This window comes from Haemorhous mexicanus, chromosome 34, assembly GCF_027477595.1.
Source record: "Haemorhous mexicanus isolate bHaeMex1 chromosome 34, bHaeMex1.pri, whole genome shotgun sequence".
In the NCBI taxonomy this organism is placed as follows: domain Eukaryota; kingdom Metazoa; phylum Chordata; class Aves; order Passeriformes; family Fringillidae; genus Haemorhous; species Haemorhous mexicanus.
Window position 1 is genome coordinate 16,441 of NC_082374.1, and position 25,300 is coordinate 41,740.

Genomic DNA, 25,300 nt, shown 5'->3' on the forward strand with positions numbered 1-25,300 from the left:
GGGGCCGCCCCGAATCCGAGGTGGGGCCTGGGCTGGGCTGGGTCTGGGGGCTCCCTGCGCCCCCCAAACCCAGTATGGGCACGGGGGGTACGAGGGGGGGTCCCCTCGGCTGGGGAGGAATCCCTAAATGGGGAGGGGGGAATCCCTTAATGAGGAGGGGGGAATCCCTTAATTGGGGAGGGGGGAAATCCCTTTCTGGGGGGGCCCCCGTGGGTCTGGGATACCCCGAGAGGGGGGATCCCCATGAGGGGGGCCTGGGGGTGCCCCCGCCGTGGGGAGGGGGCGATGTTTGTGCGGGGGAATCCCCCCGCGAGGGGGAGAATCGGGGGAGGGGGAAGATCCGGGATCCCGGGGCTGGGAACACCGGGGGAGGGATCCCCGGTGAACGGGGGGGGCGCGCCGCCGTGACTCTGCGTGGGGGGGTGCACGGGGTCCCGGGGCGGAGCCGTTCGGGGGGCGGGGGAGGTCCCGGGGCGGGGGGAGGCGCCGAGCCGGGAGCGGGGGCGGCACCGGCAGCGGCACCGGCGGCGGCGGCGGCACCGGGAGGATCTTGCCCGGGTCTTTCCAACCGGTTGCACGGGGCCATGCGGAGCCCGGCACCGGGAGGAGCCGCTGCCGGTACCGCGGATCGCTAAGGGGCGACCCCGGAACCGGCACCGGGGGGGGGCTCCGGCACCGGGGGGGGGGGCTCCGGGACCCGCTCCGGTACCGTCGCCGTTACCGGCAGCGGCTCCGGCACCGCGGGTGGCTGCGGTCCCGGTGCCGGCGGCATTCCGGTGCCGGTTCCCCCCGGTGGCGGCGATGATGGAGCCGGTGGCGGGCTCCAGGAAGAGCCTGTCGCTGTCGCTGCCGGTGCCCCGGGAGGGCCCCCTGCGCCCCCCGCAGCACCTCTGGCGCCAGCCCCGCACCCCGATCCGCATCCGCCACCGCGGCTTCTCCGACACCGACCGGCACCGGCCCCGGCCCATGGAGCGGGCGGATGCCGTGGACACCGGGGACCGGCCCGGGCTGCGCAGCGCCCGCATGTCCTGGCCCTCCTCCCTCCACGGCACCCCCGGCACCGGCAAGCGGTAGGTGACGGCGGCGAGACCCCCGGGACCCCCCGGCGCCATCCCGGTACCGGGGGTGGGAGCTCACTCAGCGTTATCCCGGTACCGGTACCGGGGGTGGGAGCTCACTCAGCGTTATCCCGGCACCGGTACCGGGGGTGGGAGCTCCCCTGGCGTCATCCCGGTACCGGTACAGGAGGTGGGGCCTCCCCTGGAGCCCCTCAGCGTCCTCTTGGGACCGGGACTGGAGGCGGGACCCCTCCCCCGGTATCCTCCCGGTACCGGGATCAGAGGTGGAACCATCCCCCAAATCCCATCCCGGTACCGGTACCGGGAGCCCCCCATCCTCATCCCGGTACCGGGAGCCCCCCGTCCTCATCCCGGTACCGGTACCGGGAGCCCCCCCGCATCCTCCCAGTCCCGGAGAGGCACTCGGGGGTATCGGGGACCCCCGCCCCCGCCTCCTCCCGGTGTGACCCCACTCCTGCCGCCGCCGTGGGACCCCCGGGATCCCGGTACCGGCCCCGGGCGCTGCGGGGATCCAGGAGGTTTTGGGGGGGGGGGGGGGGGGGGGCTGCAGCCCCCGGTCCATCTGGCCCCGGCGCCGGCTCCTCCCGTTCCCGTTCCCTTTCCCGTTCCCGGCGGGGAAGTTTTTTTCGGGAAAACAACTTGGGAAGAAGGCGCCGCCATGTGCCGGGAGCTCCGCGTCCTTCCGCCGCTCCGGCCTCATTAGCGGCGTTAATTTATGCACAGGAGGCTCGGCAGATGGTCGGGGCTCGGAGAGCGGGTGGGGGGGTGATTTCCTTCCTCCTCCTCCTCATCCTCCCTTCCCCGCGGCTGGCGAGCAGCTGGAGAGGGCGGTGAGAGCAGCAGGGCCGGAATCCCCCCCGGGGAGAGCCCCCGAACCCCCCAAACCCGGGGGCTGGCCTGCGGGACCCCCAACCCCGCCGCCCTGCGACCCCCGCCCCGCTACCCCGGGGGTCCCGGCAGCGCTCAGCTCCGCCCGGGCTGCCGGGATTTCCCTTCCCGGAGGGACACGAGGCCGAAGGCAGGTGAGATCCCCAGGTGGGATCTGCCCGGAGCCGGCCGGGATCCGGTCGGGATCCAGCTGCCACCGGCTCCCGGAGCCTTTTCCCGGCTGCCGGAGCGTTTTCCCACCTCCCGGAGGCTTTTCCCACCTCCCGGAGCCTCTTCCCGGCTCCCGGAGGTTTTTCCCAGCTCCTGGAAGCTGTTCCCAGCTCCTGGCGGCTCTTCCTGGCTCCTGGACACTTTTCCCGACTCCTGGAAGCTGTTCCCAGCTCCCGGAGGCTTTTCCTGGCTCCTGGAGCCCTTTCCCGGCTCCCGGAGGATTCTCCCAGCTCCCGGAGGCTGTTCCCAGCTCTTGGAAGCATTTCCCAGCTCCTGGAACCTTTCCCTGGCTCCTGGAGGCTGTTCCCGGCTCTCGGAGCCTTTTCCCGGCTCCCGGCCTCCGGCAGCCCCGGGAATTCTCCGGCAGCCCCGGGAATTCTCCGGTAGCCCCGGGATTTCTCCGGTAGCCCCGGGAATCCCGCCGCTTCCCTCCCGGAGGCTCCCGCGGCCGCTCCGGCATTTCTGGGGTGCCGGGATGGCTCCGGGGGGATGAGTCACCCGTGGCCGTCGGAAATGATTCACGGCCGGCTCGGGCCGCCCGAGCGGAGCCCGCGGCGCCGGCGAGGAATTCCCGGCTCCCGGCAGGAGCGGGGCCGCCCCGGGGGTCCCGCCGGGAAATGTCCCGGTCCCCGCCGCCCTCCCGGTGTCCGGCTCCTCCTCCTCTCCGCCGCAACCGCATCCCGTCCCTCTCTCCATCCTTACTTCATCCCCATCCTCCTCCCTCCTCCTCATCCCTTCCTCGTCCTCGTCTTCCTCCCTCCCATCTTCCTCCTCCTCCCGGTGTCTGCCGCATCCCGGGACACCCCGGATCCACCGGGAACGATCCGCAGGACCCCCCCACATCCCCCTCCCCACTTCTGCGGGGCCGCACCTGGGGGATGCCCCGATCTCCCCGCGCGGACCCCAGACCCCATCCCGAACCGGGGCCACCCCTGGGGATGCGCCAGGTGTCACCCCGGTGTCCCCCCGGTGTCCCCCAGGTGTCCCCGGCCGCCCCCCTTCCCAGGGCGGGGGGAATCGATCCCGCGGAAATTCAAAAAAAGCCGGGTTTTCCTTTTTTCCCCTTTTTTCCCCTTTATTCCCTTTATTCTCCTTTTTTCCCTTTTTTCCCTTTTTTCCCCTTTTTTCCCCTTTTTTTCCCCTTTTTCCCTTTTTTCCCATTTTTTCCCCTTTTTCCCCCTTTTTCCCCTTTATTTCCCTTTTTTCCCCCTTTTCCCCCTTTATTTCCCTTTTTTTCCCTTTTTTCCCCTTTTTTTCCTTTTCCCCCCCTTTTTTCCCTTTTTTCCCCTTTTTCCCTTTTTTCCCCCTTTTTTTTCCTTTTTTTCCCTTTTCTTCCCGGAGCCGGTTGCTAAATTTGCCGGCGGTGAGTCACCCCCACCCCCACCCCCACGCAGCCCCCCCGGCACCCCGGGGGCGGGACAGGACCCCCGCAATGAGGCCGGGGACCCCCAGGCTGGGGGGAACCCCCAGGTTTGGGGACACCCCCCAGATTTGGGGACCCCCCAGGTTTGGGGACCACCCCCATGTCCCCCTCCCCACGCCCCCATGGGGGTGTCACTGGGGTCCTGATCGGGGGGTTCCGGTTTTGGGGGGTCTGCTGGGGGTCCTGGCACTGGGGGGGGGGTCTGGGGGGGCTACAGGACTCAACTGGGGGGGGTCTGGGGGGGTGCAGGATTGAACTGGGGGGGGTCTGAGGGGGTGCAGGATTGAACTGGTGGGTCTGGGGGCTGCAGGGTTGCACTGGGGGGTCTGGGGGCTGCAGGGTTGAATTGGTGGGTCTGGGGGCTGCAGGGTAGCACTGGGGGGTCTGGGGGCTGCAGGGTTGAATTGGTGGGTCTGGGGGCTGCAGGGTTGAATTGGTGGGTCTGGGGGGGTGCAGGATTGAACTGGTGGGTCTGGGGGCTGCAGGGCAGCACTGGTGGGTCTGGGGGCTGCAGGGCAGCGCTGGGGGTGCCGCTGGGGGGTCCCGGGCTGGCAGCCCACGTGTCCCGCTGTCCCCGCAGCTCGGAGGTGGAGAATGGCCCCTGGGGGGGGCAGAGCCCCCCTGACCCCCAGCCCAGCCCGGGCCGGGGGCTCCTGGCCGGGGCCCCCCCCGCGCAGCGCCGCGAGTCCTTCCTGTACCGCTCCGAGAGCGACCTCGACAGCTCCCCCCGCAGCGTCTCCCGCAACTCCTCCGTGGCCAGCGACGCGTGAGTCCCCCCCCCGGGACCCCCGGGACCCCCGAGACTCCCAGGGACCCCCCCGGGACCCCCCCGGAGCCCCCCGGGATCCCCCCCCAGCACCTCTGGGGTCCCCCCAGGAGCGTCTCCCACAACTCCTCGGTGGCCAGTGATGCATGAGTCCCGCCCCTCCCGCACCCCGGGACCCCCCGGAACACCCCCGAGACCCCCGGGACCCCCCCGAGCCCCCCAAGATCACCCCGAGCCCGAGGACCCCCCCCCCAGGACCCTGGGGTCCCCCCAGGAGCCTCTCCCGCAGCTCCTCCATGGCCAGTGAGGCACAGACCCCCCCCAAGGACCCCCCCCAGCAGCCCTGGGACCCTCCTGGCACCTCCCTGGACCCCCGAGACCCCCCCAGTATCCCCCCATCTCCTGGGGACCCCCCATATCCCCCCCCACCCTCCAGCCCCTCTCTGCTATCCCCTCAGGGACCCCCAGCATTCCCCCAGGATGACCCAAAATTCCCAAAGACCCCCCGGGATCTCCTCAGAGCCCCCCCAGGACCCCCCCCGTGGCTCTGTGAGCCCCCCCTGAACTGAGGGGGGGGTCCCAGATCCTCTGCCTGATCCCCACCCCCCAAATTTCTCTTCCAGCCACGCCGAGGATTTGATCGTCACCCCCTTTGCTCAGGTAGGGTGGGGGGGTCCGGGGGGGTCTCAGGGGGTCCAGGGGGGTCCCAGGGGTGTCCCAGGGGCTCCAGGGGGGGTCCCAGGGGGTCTGTCCCCCCCCCCCAGTGCCCCCCTGACCCCCCCCGACCCCCCCAGGTCCTGGCCAGTCTCCGCAGTGTCCGCAGCAACCTCTCCATCCTGACCAGAGCCACTGACCCCCCGGGCAGCACGTGCGTGACCTCTGACCCCTGACCCCTCACCTTTGACCCTCACCCCTCCCCCCCATCCGAAATTGGGGGTCCCGACCCTCCCCTGACCCCCCCCCCTGCCCCCCCAGGCGGTCGCCCCTCGGCTCGCAGCCCCCCCCCTGCACGGCCACGCTCTCAGGTGAGGGGCTGGGGGGAATTGGGGGGGGCTGGGGGGGCTGAGGGGGGCTGGGGGAGGGGCTGGGGGGAATTGGGGGGGGCTGGGGGGGCTGGGGGGGCTGGGGGGAATTGGGGGGGGCTGGGGGAGGGGCTGGGCACTGGGGAAACTGAGGCACGGCTGGGCAGCCCCTCTCCCCCACCCCAATTCTGGGGGGTCCCCACATCCCCCCCCCCCCACACCAGGGTCACCCCCTGTCCCCGGGGTCCCACCAGTGCTGTCCCCCCCGTCCCTGTTCCTGTCCCCATTCTCAGGGGTTCCAGTGTCCCTGTCCTTGTCCCTGTCCTGGTGGCACTGTCCCCTCTGTCCCCTCTGTCCCCTCTGTCCCCAGAGGACACGGCCCAGCAGCTGGCCCTGTCCTGGTGGCACTGTCCCCTCTGTCCCCTCTGTCCCCTCTGTCCCCAGAGGACACGGCCCAGCAGCTGGCCCTGGCCCTGTCCCTGTCCTGGTGGCACTGTCCCCTCTGTCCCCAGAGGACACAGCGCAGCAGCTGGCCCTGGCCCTGTCCTGGTGGCACTGTCCCCTCTGTCCCCTCTGTCCTCCCTGTCCCCTCTGTCCCCAGAGGACACGGCCCAGCAGCTGGCCCTGGCCCTGTCCCTGTCCTGGTGGCACTGTCCCCTCTGTCCCCAGAGGACACGGCCCAGCAGCTGGCCCTGTCCTGGTGGCACTGTCCCTGTCCTGGTGGCACTGTCCCCTCTGTCCCCTCTGTCCCCAGAGGACACGGCCCAGCAGCTGGCCCTGTCCTGGTGGCACTGTCCCCTCTGTCCCCTCTGTCCCCAGAGGACACGGCCCAGCAGCTGGCCCGGGACACGCTGGAGGAGCTGTCCTGGTGGCACTGTCCCCTCTGTCCCCTCTGTCCCCAGAGGACACGGCCCAGCAGCTGGCCCGGGACACGCTGGAGGAGCTGTCCTGGTGGCACTGTCCCTGTCCTGGTGGCACTGTCCCCTCTGTCCCCTCTGTCCCCTCTGTCCCCAGAGGACACGGCCCAGCAGCTGGCCCGGGACACGCTGGAGGAGCTGTCCTGGTGGCACTGTCCCCTCTGTCCCCTCTGTCCCCAGAGGACACGGCCCAGCAGCTGGCCCGGGACACGCTGGAGGAGCTGTCCTGGTGGCACTGTCCCCTCTGTCCCCCCTGTCCCCTCTGTCCCCAGAGGACACGGCCCAGCAGCTGGCCCGGGACACGCTGGAGGAGCTGTCCTGGTGGCACTGTCCCCCCTGTCCCCTCTGTCCCCAGAGGACACGGCCCAGCAGCTGGCCCGGGACACGCTGGAGGAGCTGTCCTGGTGGCACTGTCCCTGTCCTGGTGGCACTGTCCCCCCTGTCCCCTCTGTCCCCTCTGTCCCCAGAGGACACGGCCCAGCAGCTGGCCCGGGACACGCTGGAGGAGCTGGACTGGTGCCTGGAGCAGCTGGAGACGCTGCAGACGCACCGGGCAGTCAGCGAGATGGCCTCCAACAAGGTGGGGACATGGGGGGACACCGGGGGACAGGGGGGGGACAGGGGGACATGGGGACAGCAGGGCCAGCAGGGGACACGGGCACAGCAGGGCCAGAGGGGATTGGGACAGGGTAAAGAGGCTGGGGGGGCCCTGGGCACAGCAGGGACAGTGCTGGCACCTGGCCCTGGTGGCACCGGTGGCACTGCTGTCCCTGTTGTCCCTGGGGGCCCTGGTGGCACTGTTGGCCGAGGTTCTCTTGGTGGCCCTGGTGGCCGTGGTGGCTGGCCCTGGTGGAGCTGGTGGCAGTGGTGGCCCTGGTGGCACTGATGGCACTGATGGCACTGGTGTCCTTGGTGGCCCTGGTGGCATTGGTGGCAGTGCTGTCCCCGCTGTCCCTGCTGTCCCCGCTGTCCCCACTGTCCCTGCTGTCCCCGCTGTCCCTGCTGTCCCCACTGTCCCCACTGTCCCCGCTGTCCCTGCTGTCCCCGCTGTCCCTGCTGTCCCCGCTGTCCCCACTGTCCCCACTGTCCCTGCTGTCCCCGCTGTCCCCACTGTCCCCGCTGTCCCTGCTGTCCCCGATGTCCCCACTGTCTCTGCTGTCCCTGTTGTCCCTGCTGTCCCTGCTGTCCCTGGTGTCCCTGCTGTCCCTGGTGTCCCTGCGGTGCCACCAGCCCCATGGCTGTGCTGCAGGACGGTGTCCCCAGGCCCCCCTGGCCCTGTCACCCCCGTGTGCCCCCCAAGGAGGGACCCCCAGGGAGGGACCCCCACCCCAACGGGCCCTGAGCCCTTCAGGGGGGTCCCCACATTTTGGGGAGGGGTCCCTGGGGGTCCCTGGCCCTTTTTGGGGGGGGGTCTGGGGGTGTCCCCACATTTTGGGGTGTCCCCTGGGGGTCCCTGACCCTTTTTGGGGGGGGTCTGGGAGGGTCCCCACATTTTGGGGAGGGGTCCCTGGGGGTCCCTGGCCCTTCGGGGGGTGCCAGCCCTTGGGGGGTGTCCCCTGCGGGGGTTCCTGAGCCGGCTGGGGGTGTCCCCCCCCCCGTGTCCCCTCCGTGTCCCCTCCGTGTCCCCCCCGCGCCGTGACCGTGACCGTGACCGTGGGGAGGGGGCGGGGCGAGGGCGGGGCCAAGCCTCGCGCAGGCGTCCGACCCCCCCCGCCCCCCCCGCCCGGCGCTCCGCGGCCTCCGCAGCCCCGAGCGGACCCCCCGGCACCCCCAGGGCCCCCCCGGCACCCCCAGGACCCCCCAGGACCCCCCAAAACCCCCGGGGACCCCCGGGACGCCCCCCGAGCCCCCCCCGCATCCTCCGCATCCTCCGCATCCCCTCCCCCCCCCCGCGCATCCCCTCCCTGCCCCCCCAGGACCCCCCCAGGGTCCCCCCAGACCCTCCCGGACCCCCCCCCAAACCCTCCGGACCCCCCCAGACGCCCCCAGACCCCTCCGGACCCCCCCGGCTCCCCCCTCCCCCCTCCCCATCCCCGCGTCCTTTTGCCCCTCCCCCCCAACCCCTCCCCCCATGGGCTCCCAGTGACCCCCCCAGACCCCCCCCCACATTCCCGGGGGGGCTCCAGGACCCCCGGGGGGGCTCCGGGACCCCCGGAAGAAGAAGAAGAAGGAGGAGGAGGAGGAGGAGGAGAAGGGGGGGGGGCTTCCCTCTCCGTCCCGCAGCGGGTCTGGGGGCGATGTGAGCCCCCCCCGGGCCGTGTCCCGCGGGGGGGGCTGGCGGTGCCCCCTCAGCGCGGGGGGGGGGCCCCGCTCCCCCCCCCCCCACCCCCCGAAACCCCCCGGGCCATGCCCGGGCCCCCCCCCGGGCCCTGAGCGCCGTCCGGGGCTGTCCGGGGCCCCCCCCCGGTGAGCAGCGCGGGGTGGGCAGGGGGGGTGGGGGTCCTGCGCCCCCTCCCCAAATTCCCGGCCCCCACAATGCCCCTGGTGGATTTCTTCTGCGAGACCTGCGCCAAGCCCTGGCTGGTGGGGTGGTGGGACCAGGTAAGGGGGGGGGGCGGGGGGCGGTCCGACCCCCCCCGGCCCCCTCAGAGTCACGGAGACCCCCCCACCCCCCTCCCTGCATGTCCCCCCTCCCCAAAATGCGCCCCCCCCCAATTTGGGGGTCGTGCTGTGGTTCGGGGGGGTCCTGGGGGGTTTTTCACCCTTATTTTGGGGCGGGGGGCGGTGCTGGGACCGGAACTCCGGCACGTGCGGGATTTGGGGAGGGGTCTCTGCGAGGGGCGGGGCTGAGCGCTGCCCCCTCCCCCGGTACAGGAGGGGTTAAACGCCCCCCCCCGGTGGTTGCCATGGAGACGGGATGGCGGCGCCTGATTGGCTGGGGGGGGGGGAGGATGCAGGGGATGCCCCTCCCCCCCTCAAATTGGGGAGGGGGCAAATTGGGGGGGGGGGGGTAAATTGGGGGGGGTCCTGGGAGGGGAATGGAAGTGGGGGGAGGGAGCCACCAGTGCCCCCCAGTGCCCCCCCAGTGCCCCCCCAGTGCCCCCCCAGTGCCACCAGTGCCCCCCCAGTGCCCCCCCCGGTGCCCCCCCCAGTGCCCCCCCAGGGCCCCCCCAGGGCCCCCCCCAGGGCCCCCTGGTGCCCCCCCAGTGCCACCAGTGCCCCCTCAGTGCTCCCAGTGCCACCAGTGCCCCCCCAGTGCCCCCCCAGTGCCACCAGCACCGCGGGGACCTGCGGGGGGGTCTGGGGGTCTTGGGGGGGGGGATTTGTGTGCAGGGGGAGGGTCCCGGGGATTCCCAGGTGATCCCCGGGGGTCCTGGGGGGGGTCCCTGGGGTGTTCCCGGTGGTCCCCCGGTGCTCCCGGTGGTCTCCGGTGCTCCCGGTGGTCCCGGTGGTCCCCGGTGTGTCCCCCGGTGGTCCCGGGGGTCCCTGGGGTGTCCCCCGGGGTGTCCCCGGTGGTCCCGGGGGTCCCCGGGGTGTCCCCGGTGGTCCCGAGGGTCCCTGACCCCCCTCCCCCCGCAGTTCAAGCGGATGCTGAACCGGGAGCTGACTCACCTGTCCGAGATGAGCCGCTCGGGGAACCAGGTGTCCGAGTACATCGCCAGCACCTTCCTGGGTGAGACCCCCGGGACCCCCGGGGTACCCCCGGGATACCCCTGGGACCCCCCGGGATACCCCTGGGACCCCCCTTGGGACCCCCTTGGAACCCCTGAGACTCCCCTGGGACACCTGCGACCCCCTTGGAACCCCCTTGGGACCCCCTTGGGACCCCCTTGGGGACCCCCCGGGATAACCTTGGGGCCCCTGAGAACCCCTTGGGACCCCCCCTAGGACACCCTTGCCCCCCCCAAGGGCACCCAGAGACCCCTGGGACCCTCCAGGAACCCCCAGGACCCCCCTAGGACATCTGGGACACCCCCGGACACCCAGAGACCCCCAGAGACCCTCGGGACCCCTGTGAAATCCCCCCAAAACCCCCTCGGAGCCCCCCGGCGCCCCCCCAGCACCCCTGTGAACCCCCCCCCAAAGCCCCCCGGGACCCCTGTGGACCCCCCCAAAGCCCCCGGAGCCCCCCAGGACCCCTGTGAACCCCCCCCCGGAGCCCCCCAGAGCCCCTGTGAACCCCCCTGGACCCCCCCGGAGCCCCCCAGGGTCCCTGTGAACCCCCCCCAAAGCCCCCCGGAGCCCCCCAGCACCCCTGTGAACCCCCCTGGGGCCCCCCAGAACCCCCCAGGACCCCTGTGAACCCCCCCCCAAAGCCCCCGGAGCCCCCCAGGGTCCCTGTGAACCCCCCCCAAAGCCCTCCGGGACCCCTGTGGACCCCCCCAAAGCCCCCGGAGCCCCCCAGGACCCCTGTGAACTCCCCCCAAAGCCCCCGGAGCCCCCCAGGACCCCTGTGAACCCCCCCGGAGCCCCCCAGGACCCCTGTGAACTCCCCCCAAAGCCCCCGGAGCCCCCCAGGGTCCCTGTGAACCCCCCCCCAAAGCCCCCCGGAGCCCCCCAGGACCCCTGTGAACCCCCCCCCAAAGCCCCCCGGGACCCCTGTGGGCCCCCCCAAAGCCCCCTGGAGCCCCCCAGGACCCCTGTGGACCCCCCCAAAGCCCCCGGAGCCCCCCGGGACCCCTGTGAACTCCCCCCAAAGCCCCCCGGGACCCCTGTGAACCCCCCCCAAAGCCCCCGGAGCCCCCCGGGACCCCCGCGGGTGCTGTGCCCCCCAGACAAGCAGCCCGAGGTGGAGATCCCCAGCCCCGGCCCCCCCGAGCGGGAGAAGCGGCGGCGGCCGCCCCCCGGGCCGGGCGGGGGCGGGGGGGCGCGGGCGCTGCCCCCCGGCTGCGACCCCCGGCCCGTGCCCCGCTACGGCGTGGAGACCGAGCGGGAGGAGCAGCTGGGCAAGGTGGGGGGCTGGGGGGGCTGGGGGTCTGGGGGGGCTGGGGGGGGTCTGGGGGAGCTGGGGGGGGTCTGGGGGGTGTCTGGGAGGGGTCTCACGGGGGTCTGGGGTGGCTTGGGGGGCTGGGAGGGGGCTGGGGGGGTCTCACGGGGATCTGGGGGTGGTTTGGGGGTCTGGGGGGGGTCTCAGGGGTATCTGGGGGGGCTTGGGGGGCTGGGAGGGGTCTGGGAGGGGTCTCAGGGGGGTCTGGGGGGTCTGGGAGGGGTCTCAGGGGGGTCTGGGGTGGCTTGGGGGCTGGGAGGGGGTCTTGGGGGGGTCTTGGAGGGGTCTCGGGTGGGTCTGGGGGGGTCCTGGGGGTGTTCGAGGCTGCTCTGAGGGTCGGGGGTCTCAGGGGGGGCTCCTGGGTTTGGGGTCTCAGGGCAGTTTGGGGGGGTCTCGGGGCTGTTTGGGGGTCTCGGGGCGGTTTGGGGGGGCTCTGGGGAGCAGAGGGGGGTCTCAGGGTGTTTTGGGGGTCTCAGGGCAGTTTGGGGGGTCTCAGGTGGTTCGGGGGTCTTGGGGCTGTTTGGGGGTCTCGGGGCAGTTTGGGGGTCTCGGGGCGGTTTGGGGGGCTCTGGGGAGCAGAGGGGGGTCTCAGGGTGGTTTGGGGGTCTCGGGGCTGTTTGGGGGTCTCAGGGCAGTTTGGGGGGGTCTCGGGGCGGTTTGGGGGTCTCGGGGCTGTTTGGGGGTCTCAGGGTGTTTTAGGGGTCTCGAGGCGGTTTGGGGGTCTCGGGGCGGTCTGGGGGGCTCTGGGGAGCAGAGGGGGTCCCCAGCAAGCCCCCCGCCCGCCCCCCAGGAGCTGCAGAGCCTGCACCAGTGGGGGCTGAACATCTTCCGCGTGTCCGAGTGCTGCGGCGGGCGCTCGCTGAGCTGCGTCATGTTCAGCATCTTCCAGGTGACCCGCGCCCCCAGACCCAAAACACCCCCGACCCAAAACACCCCAGAGCGCCCCCAGACCCAAAACACCCCTGAGCCACAGCGCCCCCAGACCCAAAACTGCCACTGCGCCCCAGACCCACTGCGCCCCCAGACCCAAAACTGCCACTGCGCCCCCAGACCCAGAACTGCCACAGCGCCCCAGACCCAAAACACCCCAGAGTGCCCCCAGACCCAGAGCGCCCCCAGACCCAAAACTGCCACAGCGCCCCAGAGCGCCCCCAGACCCAAAACTGCCACAGCGCCCCAGAGTGCCCCCAGACCCAAAACTGCCACAGTGCCCCCACTGCGCCCCCAGACCCAGAGCGCCCCCAGACCCAAAACACCCCAGAGCGCCCCAGAGCGCCCCCAGACCCACTGTGCCCCCAGACCCAAAACTGCCACAGCGCCCCAGAGCGCCCCCAGACCCAAAACACCCCAGAGCGCCCCCAGATCCACTGTGCCCCCAGACCCAAAACACCCCAGAGCGCCCCCAGAGTGCCCCCAGACCCACTGTGCCCCCAGACCCAAAACACCCCAGAGCGCCCCCAGACCCAAAACATCCCAGAGCGCCCCCAGACCCAAAACACCCCCGAGCGCCCCAGACCCAGAGCACCCCCAGACCCAAAACTGCCCCGAGCGCCCCAGACCCAGAGCGCCCCCAGACCCAAAACTGCCCCGAGCACCCCAGACCCACTGCGCCCCCAGACCCACAGCGCCCCCAGACCCAAAACTGCCCCGAGCCACAGCGCCCCAGACCCAAAACACCCCAGACCCAGAGCGCCCCAGACCCAAAACACCCCCAGAACCAAAACACCCCCGAGCGCTCCAGACCCACTGCGCCCCCAGACCCACAGCGCCCCAGACCCACAGCGCCCCAGACCCAAAACACCCCCAGACCCAAAACTGCCCCCAGACCCAAAACTGCCCTGGACTCCTGGAGCCCCCCCCACTGCCTGGGCACGTTCTATGGGGGTGCTGAGACCCCCAGAGCCCTCTCCCCATGGCTGGGGGCTGTTATGGGCTGTTCTGGGTGCATTTTGGTGTGTTTGGGTGCATTTTGGGTACATTTGGGTGTATTTGGGTACATTTTGAGCATATTTGGGTACATTTTGGGTACATTTTGGGTGTATTTGGGTACATTTTGGGTACATTTAGGGTGGTTTTGGGTCCATTCCTGTCCCCAGGAGCGGGACCTGCTGCGCACCTTCGCCATCCCGGCCCGGGCCCTGCTGGGCTGGGTGTATTAGGGTACATTTTGGGTACATTTTGGGTGTATTTGGGTACATTTTGGCTGGTTTTGGGTCCCAGGAGCAGGACCTGCTGCGCACCTTCGCCATCCCGGCCCGGGCCCTGCTGGGCTGGGTTTGTTTGGGTACATTTGGGTACATTTTGGGTACATTTTGGCTGGTTTTGGGTCCCAGGAGCGGGACCTGCTGCGCACCTTCGCCATCCCGGCCCGGGCCCTGCTGGGCTGGGTGTATTAGGGTACATTTTGGGTACATTTTGGGTACATTTTGGCTGTTTTTGGGTACGTTTTGGGTACATTTTGGGTACATTTTGGCTGGTTTTGGGCCCCAGGAGCGGGACCTGCTGCGCACCTTCGCCATCCCGGCCCGGGCCCTGCTGGGCTGGGTTTATTTGGGTACATTTTGGGTACATTTTGGGTACATTTTGGGTACATTTTGGCTGTTTTTGGGTACATTTGGGTACATTTTGGGTACATTTTGGCTGGTTTTGGGTCCCAGGAGCGGGACCTGCTGCGCACCTTCGCCATCCCGGCCCGGGCCCTGCTGGGCTACGCGCGGGCCCTGGAGCAGCACTACCACCCCGACGTGGCGTACCACAACAGCCTGCACGCCGCCGACGTGCTGCAGTCCACGCACGTGCTGCTGGCCACGCCCGCCCTCCAGGTGAGGGCCCGACCCCGCCCCGCGGGGGCCGCGAGGGGCGGGGTCCGTAAATGAGGGGGGGGGGGGTCCGTAAATGAGGGGGGTCCGTAAATGGGGTAAAGGGTCCCGTAAATGGGGGGGGGGGTTCCCATAAATGGGGGGATTTATAAATGGGGGGGGGGATTCATAAATGGGGGCGTCCATAAATGAGTGGGGGGATTCATAAATGGAGGGGGTCCAAAAATGGGTGGGGGGGGTCCTGTAAATGAGGGGGTTTCCATAAATGGGTGGGGGGGATCCATAAATGGAGTGAGGGGTCCATAAATGGGTGGGGGGGTCCCATAAGTGGGGGGGTGATCCATAAATGGGTGGGGGGTCCATAAATGGGTGGGGGGTCCCATAAATGGGTGGGGGGTCCATAAATGGGTGGGGGTCCCATAAATGGGTGGTGGTGGCCCCAGTTCTGGGTGTGATTTTGGGGTGAGGGGTCCCATAACTGGCTGGGGGTCCCATAAATGGGAGGGGGGGTCCCATAAATGAGGGGGTTTTGGAGGGGGAGTCTGAGTGGGGAAGGGGGTCCCGCTGGGCTCTGGGGGGGGGTCTCAGGGTGCCCCTCTGCCCCCACCCCAGGACGTCTTCACCGACCTGGAGGTCCTGGCCGCCCTCTTCGCCGCCGCCATCCACGACGTCGACCACCCCGGGGTGTCCAACCAGTTCCTCATCAACACCAGTGGGTGCTGGGGGTCCCTCCCTCTGCTCCGGGGGTCCCTGGGGTCCCTCCCTCTATCCCAGGGGTCCCTCACCCCATGTCTCAGGGGGTCCTGGGGTTCCTCCCCATACCCTGGGGGTCCCTCCCTGTAACCCAGGGGGTCCTGGGGGGTCCCTCCCCATGTCCCAGGGGGACCCAGGGGACCCTTCCCATGTCCTGGGGGTCCCTCCCTGTGACCGGGGGTCCCGGGGGTCCCTGCCTGCCCCCAGACTCGGAGCTGGCGCTGCTCTACAACGACGAGTCGGTGCTGGAGAACCATCACCTGGCCGTGGGCTTCAAGCTGCTGCAGGAGCAGGACTGTGACATCTTCCAGAACCTGTCCCGGCGGCAGCGGCAGGCGCTGCGCCAGATGGTCATCGACATGGTCAGCCCCAAATCCTGCCCAAAACCACCCCAAAATCCTGCCCAAAAACACCCCAGGCGCTGCGCCAGATGGTCATCGACATGGTCAGCCCCAAATCCTGCTAAAACACCCCAAAATCCTGCTGAAACACCCCAAAATCCTGCCCAAAAACACCCCAGGCGCTGCGCCAGATGGTCATCGACATGGTCAGCCCCAAATCCCGCTGAAACACCCCAAAATCCCGCTAAAACACCCCAAAATCCTGCCCAAAAACACCCCAAAATCCTGCCTAAAACCACCCCAAAATCCCGCCCAAAAACACCCCAAAATCCTGCTGAAACACCCCAAAATCCTGCCCAAAAACACCCCAAAATCCTGCCCAAAAACACCCCAAAATCCTGCCCAAAAACACCTCAGGCGCTGCGCCAGATGGTCATCGACATGATCAGCCCCAAATCCTACTGAAACACCCCAAAATCCCGCTGAAACACCCCAAAATCCTGCTGAAACACCCCAAAATCCTGCCCAAAAACACCCCAGGTGCTGTACCTGATGGTCATCGACATGGTCAGCCCCAAATCCCGCTAAAACACCCCAAATCCTGCCCAAAAACACCCCAAAATCCTGCTGAAACACCCCAAAATCCTGCCCAAAAACACCCCAGGTGCTGTGCCTGATGGTCATCGACATGGTCAGCCCCAAATCCTGCTAAAACACCCCAAAATCCTGCTGAAACACCCCAAAATCCTGCCCAAAAACACCCCAAAATCCTGCCCAAAAACACCCCAAAATCCTGCCCAAAAACACCCCAAAATCCTGCCCAAAACCACCTCAGGTGCTCTGCCAGATGGTCATCGACATGGTCAGCCCCAAATCCCGCTGAAACACCCCAAAATCCTGCTGAAACACCCCAAAATCCCGCTGAAACACCCCAAAATCCTGCTGAAACACCCCAAAATCCCGCTGAAACACCCCAAAATCCTGCTGAAACACCCCAAAATCCCGCTGAAACACCCCAAAATCCTGCTGAAACACCCCAAAATCCCGCTGAAACACCCCAAAATCCTGCCCAAAAACACCCCAGGCGCTGCGCCAGATGGTCATCGACATGGTCAGCCCCAAATCCTGCTAAAACACCCCAAAATCCTGCTGAAACACCCCAAAATTCTGCTGAAACACCCCAAAATTCTGCTGAAACACCCCAAAATCCTGCTGAAACACCCCAAAATCCTGCCCAAAACCACCCCAAAATCCTGCCCAAAAACACCCCAAAATCCTGCTGAAACACCCCAAAATCCTGCCCAAAAACACCCCAAAATCCTGCTGAAACACCCCAAAATCCTGCTGAAACACCCCAAAATCCTGCCCAAAAACACCCCAGGTGCTGTGCCTGATGGTCATCGACATGGTCAGCCCCAAATCCTGCTAAAACACCCCAAAATCCTGCTGAAACAACCCAAAATCCTGCTGAAACACCCCAAAATCCTGCCCAAAAACACCCCAAAATCCCGCTGAAACACCCCAAAATCCTGCCCAAAAACACCCCAGGCGCTGCGCCAGATGGTCATCAACATGATCAGCCCCAAATCCTACTGAAACACCCCAAAATCCCGCTGAAACACCCCAAAATCCTGCTGAAACACCCCAAAATCCTGCCCAAAAATACCCCAAAATCCTGCCCAAAACCACCCCAAAATCCTGCCCAAAAACACCCCAAAATCCTGCTGAAACACCCCAAAATCCTGCCCAAAACCACCCCAAAATCCCGCTGAAACACCCCAAAATCCTGCCCAAAAACACCCCAGGCGCTGCGCCAGATGGTCATCGACATGGTCAGCCCCAAATCCCGCTGAAACACCCCAAAATCCTGCTGAAACCCCCCTAAATCCTGCCCAAAACCACCCCAAAATCCTGCCCAAAAACACCCCAAATCCTGCCCAAAAACACCCCAAAATCCTGCCCAAAAACACCCCAAAATCCCGCTAAAACACCCCAAATCCTGCCCAAAAACACCCCAAAATCCTGCCCAAAAACACCCCCAAATCCTGCCCAAAAACCACCCCAAAATCCTGCCCAAAACCCCCTGAGCACCCCCAGCTGTCCCAGATGGTCATGGACATGGTCAGCCCTGAAACGGCCCCAAAGACCCCCAAAATCCCCCCAAAACCCCCTGAATCCCCCCCAGCCCCCCCAGAGCCCCCCGAATCCCCCCAAATACCCCCCCAAAGCCCCCCCAGCCCCCCCAGAGCCCCCCGAACCCCCCCAAATACCCCCCTGAATCCCCCCAAACCCCCCCAAATACCCCCCCAAATACCCCCCTGAATCTCCCCCAGCCCCCCCAAAGCCCCCCGAATCCCCCCCCAAAGCCCCCCCAGCCCCCCCAGAGCCCCCCCAGCCCCCCCAGAGCCCCCCGACCCCCCCCAGGTGCTGGCCACGGACATGTCCAAGCACATGAACCTCCTGGCCGACCTGAAGACCATGGTGGAGACCAGGAAGGTGACGAGCTCGGGGGTGCTGCTGCTGGACACCTACAGCGACCGCATCCAGGTGGGCAGGGGCACCCCAAAATGGGGCTGGGGGGGTCCTGGGGGGTCCTGGGGGGGTGCTGCTGCTGGACACCTACAGCGACCGCATCCAGGTGGGCACGGGGACCCCCAAAATGGGGCTGGGGGGTCCTGGGGGGTCCTGGGGGGGTGCTGCTGCTGGACACCTACAGCGACCGCATCCAGGTGGGCACGGGGACCCCAAAATGGGGCTGGGGGGGGCAGGGGGTCCTGGGGGTCTCAGGTGATGTCCCTGTCCCCAAGGTGGCCCCGTCTGTCCCCAGGTGTCCCTGGCTGTCCCCAGGTGTCCCTGTCTGTCCCCAGGTGTCTCTGGCTGTCCCCAGGTGACGCCCCTGTCCCCAGGTGTCCCTGGCTGTCCCCAGGTGTCTCCGCCTGTCCCCAGGTGCCCTGGCTGTCCCCAGGTGACGCCCCTGTCCCCAGGTGTCCCTGTCTGTCCCAGGTGCCCCTAGCTCTCCCCAAGTGTCCCTGTCTGTCCCCAGGTGCCCCTGTCTGTCCCAGGTCCCCCTAGCTCTCCCCAGGTGCCCCCAGCTGTCCCCAGGTGTCCCTGTCCCAGGTCCCCCTAGCTCTCCCAGGTGCCCCCAGCTCTCCCCAGGTGACACCCCTGTCCCCAGGTGCCCCTGGCTGTCCCCAGGTGCTCCAAGCTCTCCCCAGGTGCCCGCGGCTGTCCCCAGGTGTCCCCAGCTGTCCCCAGGTCCCCCCAGCTCTCCCCAGGTGTCCCCGCCTGTCCCAGGTCCCCCTAGCTCTCCCCAGGTGCTCCTAGCTCTCCCCAGGTGTCCCTGTCTGTCCCAGGTCCCCCAGGCTCTCCCCAGGTGCCCCGGCTGTCCCCAGGTGTCCCCGCCTGTCCCCAGGTGCCCCTGGCTGTCCCCAGGTGCCCCTAGCTCTCCCCAGGTGCCCCCGGCTGTCCCCAGGTGACGCCCCTGTCCCCAGGTGTCCCCGGCTGTCCCCAGGTCCCCCCGGCTGTCCCCAGGTGCCCCCGGCTGTCCCCAGGTGACGCCCCTGTCCCCAGGTGCTGCGGACCATGGTGCACTGTGCCGACCTGAGCAACCCCACCAAGCCGCTGGGGCTGTACCGGCAGTGGACGGAGCGGATCATGGAGGAGTTCTTCCGGCAGGGGGACCGGGAGCGGGAGCGCGGCATGGAGATCAGCCCCATGTGCGACAAGCACAGCGCCTCGGTGGAGAGGTCACAGGTGAGACACACCTGGGGCACACCTGGGCACACCTGGGACACACCTGGGCCATGGGGGATACATGGAGATCAGCCCCATGTGCGACAAGCACAGCGCCTCGGTGGAGAGGTCACAGGTGAGACACACCTGGGACACCTGGGGACACACCTGGGGACACACCTGGGACACACCTGGGACACGGGGGATACATGGAGATCAGCCCCATGTGCGACAAGCACAGCGCCTCGGTGGAGAGGTCACAGGTGAGACACACCTGGGGACACACCTGGGACACACCTGGGGACACCTGGGGACACCTGGGACACACCTGGGCCATGGGGGATACATGGAGATCAGCCCCATGTGCGACAAGCACAGCGCCTCGGTGGAGAGGTCACAGGTGAGACACACCTGGGGCACCTGGGGACACCTGGGGACACACCTGGGACACACCTGGGACACACCTGGGGACACCTGGGGCACCTGGGGACACCTGGGACACACCTGGGCCATGGGGGATACATGGAGATCAGCCCCATGTGCGACAAGCACAGCGCCTCGGTGGAGAGGTCACAGGTGAGACACACCTGGGGACACCTGGGACACACCTGGGACACACCTGGGCCATGGGGGATACATGGAGATCAGCCCCATGTGCGACAAGCACAGCGCCTCGGTGGAGAGGTCACAGGTGAGACACACCTGGGGCACCTGGGGACACCTGGGACACACCTGGGACACACCTGGGCCATGGCGGATACATGGAGATCAGCCCCATGTGCGACAAGCACAGCGCCTCGGTGGAGAGGTCACAGGTGAGACACACCTGGGACACACCTGGGGACACCTGGGGACACACCTGGGACACGGGGGATACATGGAGATCAGCCCCATGTGCGACAAGCACAGCGCCTCGGTGGAGAGGTCACAGGTGAGACACACCTGGGGACACCTGGGGACACCTGGGGACACCTGGGACACACCTGGGACACGGGGGATACATGGAGATCAGCCCCATGTGCGACAAGCACAGCGCCTCGGTGGAGAGGTCACAGGTGAGACACACCTGGGGACACACCTGGGACACACCTGGGGACACCTGGGGACACCTGGGACACACCTGGGCCATGGGGGATACATGGAGATCAGCCCCATGTGCGACAAGCACAGCGCCTCGGTGGAGAGGTCACAGGTGAGACACACCTGGGACACACCTGGGACACACCTGGGACACACCTGGGACACACCTGGGACACACCTGGGACACGGGGGATACATGGAGATCAGCCCCATGTGCGACAAGCACAGCGCCTCGGTGGAGAGATCGCAGGTGAGACACACCTGGGACACACCTGGGGACACCTGGGGGACACAACAGGACCAGCCCCAGGTGTGACAGCGCCAACAGCAAGAAATCACAGGTGCAGATCCCTGCGATGTCCCCAGCACTGTCCCAGGGCTGTCCCCAGGGCTGTCCCCTCAGTGTCCCCTCAGTGTCCCCCTGTCCCCTGCAGGTGGGGTTCATCGATTTCGTGGTGCAGCCCCTCTGGGAGGCCTGGGCCGAGCTGGTGCACACAGAGATGTCCCAGGGCTGTCCCTCTGTCCCCAAGGCTGTCCCTCTGTCCCCAATGTCCCCTCAGTGTCCCCAATGTCCCCTGCAGGTGGGGTTCATCGATTTCGTGGTGCAGCCCCTGTGGGAGGCCTGGGCCGAGCTGGTGCACACAGAGATGTCCCAGTGCTGTCCCCAAGGCTGTCCCTCTGTCCCAGGGCTGTCCCTCTGTCCCCAAGGCTGTCCCTCTGTCCCAGGGCTGTCCCCTCAGTGTCCCCAATGTCCCCCGCAGGTGGGATTCATCGATTTCGTGGTGCAGCCCCTCTGGGAGGCCTGGGCCGAGCTGGTGCACACAGAGATGTCCCAGTGCTGTCCCTCTGTCCCAGGGCTGTCCCCAAGACTGTCCCTCTGTCCCCTCAGTGTCCCCAATGTCCCCAATGTCCCCTGCAGGTGGGGTTCATCGATTTCGTGGTGCAGCCCCTGTGGGAGGCCTGGGCCGAGCTGGTGCACACAGAGATGTCCCAGGGCTGTCCCTCTGTCCCAGGGCTGTCCCCCCAGTGTCCCCTCAGTGTCCCCAATGTCCCCCGCAGGTGGGGTTCATCGATTTCGTGGTGCAGCCCCTCTGGGAGGCCTGGGCCGAGCTGGTGCACCCGGACATGTCCCAGTGCTGTCCCTCTGTCCCAGGGCTGTCCCCAGGGCTGTCCCTCTGTCCCAGTGCTGTCCCTCTGTCCCAGTGCTGTCCCCAGTGCTGTCCCTCTGTCCCCAGTGTCCCCTCAGTGTCCCCAATGTCCCCCGCCGGTGGGGTTCATCGATTTCGTGGTGCAGCCCCTCTGGGAGGCCTGGGCCGAGCTGGTGCACACAGAGATGTCCCAGGGCTGTCCCTCTGTCCCAGGGCTGTCCCCCCAGTGTCCCCTCAGTGTCCTCAATGTCCCCCGCAGGTGGGGTTCATCGATTTCGTGGTGCAGCCCCTGTGGGAGGCCTGGGCCGAGCTGGTGCACACAGAGATGTCCCAGGGCTGTCCCTCTGTCCCCAGTGTCCCCTCAGTGTCCCCTCTGTCCCCTCAGTGTCCCCAATGTCCCCTCAGTGTCCCCCTGTCCCCTCAATGTCCCCCGCAGGTGGGGTTCATCGATTTCGTGGTGCAGCCCCTCTGGGAGGCCTGGGCCGAGCTGGTGCACACAGAGATGTCCCAGGGCTGTCCCTCTGTCCCAGGGCTGTCCCCCCAGTGTCCCCTCAGTGTCCCCAATGTCCCCCGCAGGTGGGGTTCATCGATTTCGTGGTGCAGCCCCTCTGGGAGGCCTGGGCCGAGCTGGTGCACCCGGACATGTCCCAGTGCTGTCCCTCTGTCCCAGGGCTGTCCCCAGGGCTGTCCCTCTGTCCCAGTGCTGTCCCTCTGTCCCAGTGCTGTCCCCAGTGCTGTCCCTCTGTCCCCAGTGTCCCCTCAGTGTCCCCAATGTCCCCCGCCGGTGGGGTTCATCGATTTCGTGGTGCAGCCCCTCTGGGAGGCCTGGGCCGAGCTGGTGCACACAGAGATGTCCCAGGGCTGTCCCTCTGTCCCAGGGCTGTCCCCCCAGTGTCCCCTCAGTGTCCTCAATGTCCCCCGCAGGTGGGGTTCATCGATTTCGTGGTGCAGCCCCTCTGGGAGGCCTGGGCCGAGCTGGTGCACACAGAGATGTCCCAGGGCTGTCCCTCTGTCCCAGGGCTGTCCCCCCAGTGTCCCCTCAGTGTCCTCAATGTCCCCCGCAGGTGGGGTTCATCGATTTCGTGGTGCAGCCCCTGTGGGAGGCCTGGGCCGAGCTGGTGCACACAGAGATGTCCCAGGGCTGTCCCTCTGTCCCCAGTGTCCCCTCAGTGTCCCCTCTGTCCCCTCAGTGTCCCCAATGTCCCCTCAGTGTCCCCCTGTCCCCTCAATGTCCCCCGCAGGTGGGGTTCATCGATTTCGTGGTGCAGCCCCTCTGGGAGGCCTGGGCCGAGCTGGTGCACCCCGACGCGCAGGAGATGCTGCGGGCGCTGCACGAGAACCGCGAGTGGTTCCGCCTGCGGGCCCCCAACAGCCCCGGGACCCCCCCGGGACCCCCCGGGACCCCCCCGGGGCCCCCCCCGCCACCCCCCCGCTTCCTCTTCGAGCCCCCCCCGCGCCCGGGGGAGGGGGAGGGGCGGGACCCCCCCCCCGGAGCCCCCCGGGACCCCCCCGGGGAGACCCCCCGAGGAGGGGGAGGGGGAGGGGCGGGGGGGTCCCGCGGGGGGGTTTGAGTTGGGGTCTCCTCAGTGACTTCTTTATTTTCTGCTTTATTCGGGTCACTGAATTTTTATTATTATTTATTCTCTTCACGGGGATTATTTTCATTTGGGTTCTTTTCATTTGTTATTTTTATTTCTTGCTCTCATTTGGATTCATTTATTTCGATAATTTTCATTATTTATTGCTATTTCTTAGTCTTATTTGGATTATTTTATTTATTATTATTATTTCTTAGTCTTATTTGGATTATTTTATTTATTATTATTATTTCTTGCTCTTATTTGGATTATTTTTATTTCAATAATTTCCATTTTGATCATTTTTACTTCGTTTCTTTTTACCTGGATTACTTATTGATTATTTTTATTGATTATTTTTATTGTTTTTTTATTGATTATTTTTATTGATTATTATTATTTTTTTAATCGGGGTGATTTTTAGCCATGATTTTTATTTGCATTACTTTTATTTCTATTATTTTTATGTATTATTTTTATTATATGGATTTTGATTATTTTCATCTATTGTTTTTATGATTTCACAGGGATGGTTTTAATTTGGATTTTTTTCCATTTGAATGATTTTTATTCGGATTTTTTTATTGCAATTTTTTCCTTCAGCTTCCTTTTATTGAGATGTTTTTTTATTTGGTGATTTTTATTTGGATTATTTTTATTCGGATCATTTTTATTGGGATGTTTTTTATTTGGTGATTTTTATTTGGGTGATTTTTATTTGACCATTTTTATTTGGATGTTTTTTTATTTGGATGATTTTTTAATTTGGATCATTTTTATTGGGATGTTTTTTTATTTGGTGATTTTTATTTGGATTATTTTTATTAGGATGTTTTTTATTTGACCATTTTTATTTTGGTGATTTTTATTTGACCATTTTTATTTGGATGTTTTTTTATTTGGATCATTTTTATTGGGATGATTTTTATTTTGGTGATTTTTATTTGACCATTTTTATTTGATGATTTTTTTATTAGGATGATTTTCACTGGAGTTTCCTTTCACTGCCATTTCCCTTTGGAGTTGTTTTGGTGGAATTTCCTCCCTTTGGGTCATTTTTATTTGGGATTTTTTTAATTGGAACAATTTATTTTGGTGAGATTTATTTCCACCAAATGAATGATTTAATCACATTTTTAACCAGATTTTTTTTTTTAATTATTTTTTAAGAATTCTTTCACTGGAAGGGTTTCCCCGGGGTCGTTTCAATGGAATTGTTTTCATTGGAATTGGTTTGATTATTTTTAATCAGAATTACTTGAATGGGATGATTGAATCCGAATCATTTCCACGGGAAGGATTTCAGCAGAAGAATTTAATTTATTGGAATGAGTTATCAGAAAAATTTATCAGAATTATTTTATCAGAATTATTTATCAGAAAGATTTATCAGAATTATTTATCAGAATTATTTATCTGAATGATTTATCAGAATGATTTATCAGAATAATTAATCAGAATGATTTATCAGAATGATTTATCTGAATTATTTATCTGAATTATTTTATCAGAATGATTTATCAGAATTATTTATCAGAATGATTTTATCAGAGAGATTTATCAGAATTATTTTATCTGAATTATTTATCAGAATGATTTATCAGAATTATTTTATCAGAATTATCAGAAAGATTTATCAGAATTATTTTATCTGAATTATTTATCAGAATTATTTATCAGAATGATTTATCAGAATTATTTTATCAGAATGATTTATCAGAATTATTTATCAGAATGATTTTATGAGAATGATTTTTGATGGAGTTATTTTTTACTGCAGGGATTTCATTTGGATTCCTTTGTCAGAGTTATTTTTATCAGAATTATTTTTATCAGAATTATTTTTTATCTGAATCATGATTTTATCAGGATTCTTTTATCAGAGTTATTTTTATCTGAATTATGATTTTATTGGGATTATTTTTATCGGGATTATTTATTTTATCAGAACCGTTTTTAATGGATTTTTTTAATTGGTGTTATATTTTTATTGGGATTATTTCACTTGGATTATTTAATCAGAATTGTTTTTATCAGAACCGTTATTTGATGGAGATTATTTTATTGATATTTTTATTTTATTTGGATTATTTAATCTGAATTATTTTTATCAGAATTATTCTATTGGATTATTTTATTTGGATTATTTTATTTGGGTTATTTTTTGGGGTTATTTTATAGAGATGTTTTATTTGGGCTATTTTATTTATTTTATTTTATTTTATTTCATTTCCATCGGATCCATTTCCGGTTCCTTTGGGGGGTGGGGAATTTTTATTCTATTTTTTAAAAAACTCAAAAAGACAAAAAAAGGAGAATTTCCCCCCCAGAGAGGCCGGGGAAGGGACCCCCAAAAAGGGGAGACCCCAAGAAGGGGGGGGGTCCCCAAAAGCCATTCAGGGGGGAGGGGCAGAGCCCCAATTTCGGGGTTTTTCCCCCCAAATTTCCCCGCTTTGCACAGGGGCCCCTCCCCCCCCCGCAGCAATACCGGGGGGACCCCCCCCAATTCCGGGGGGCTCCGACCCCAACATTCCCATTGATTTTGGGGGGGGTCCCCACTTCTGGCCCTGCTGTAGCACTGGGGGGGGAGGGGGGGGGGAGGGGATTGGGGGGGATCT

At 63.9% G+C, this 25,300-nt stretch overlaps 1 protein-coding gene across 1 annotated transcript; it reads left to right on the forward strand.

Annotated features, from left to right (window-relative positions):
• Nucleotides 1–503: 503 nt before the first annotated feature.
• PDE4A (phosphodiesterase 4A) lies at nucleotides 504–25,222 on the forward strand. The gene is made up of 16 exons (XM_059872035.1): nucleotides 504–1,070; nucleotides 4,181–4,366; nucleotides 4,990–5,026; nucleotides 5,161–5,234; nucleotides 5,342–5,391; nucleotides 6,773–6,885; nucleotides 9,825–9,918; nucleotides 11,021–11,196; nucleotides 12,023–12,121; nucleotides 13,890–14,054; nucleotides 14,664–14,763; nucleotides 15,012–15,166; nucleotides 17,570–17,692; nucleotides 18,716–18,898; nucleotides 22,347–22,579; nucleotides 25,144–25,222. The coding sequence occupies exons 1-16, from the start codon at nucleotides 802–804 to the stop codon at nucleotides 25,220–25,222; spliced, it is 2,136 nt and encodes a 711-aa protein (XP_059728018.1). The 5' UTR covers nucleotides 504–801.
• The last annotated feature ends 78 nt before the right edge of the window (nucleotides 25,223–25,300 follow it).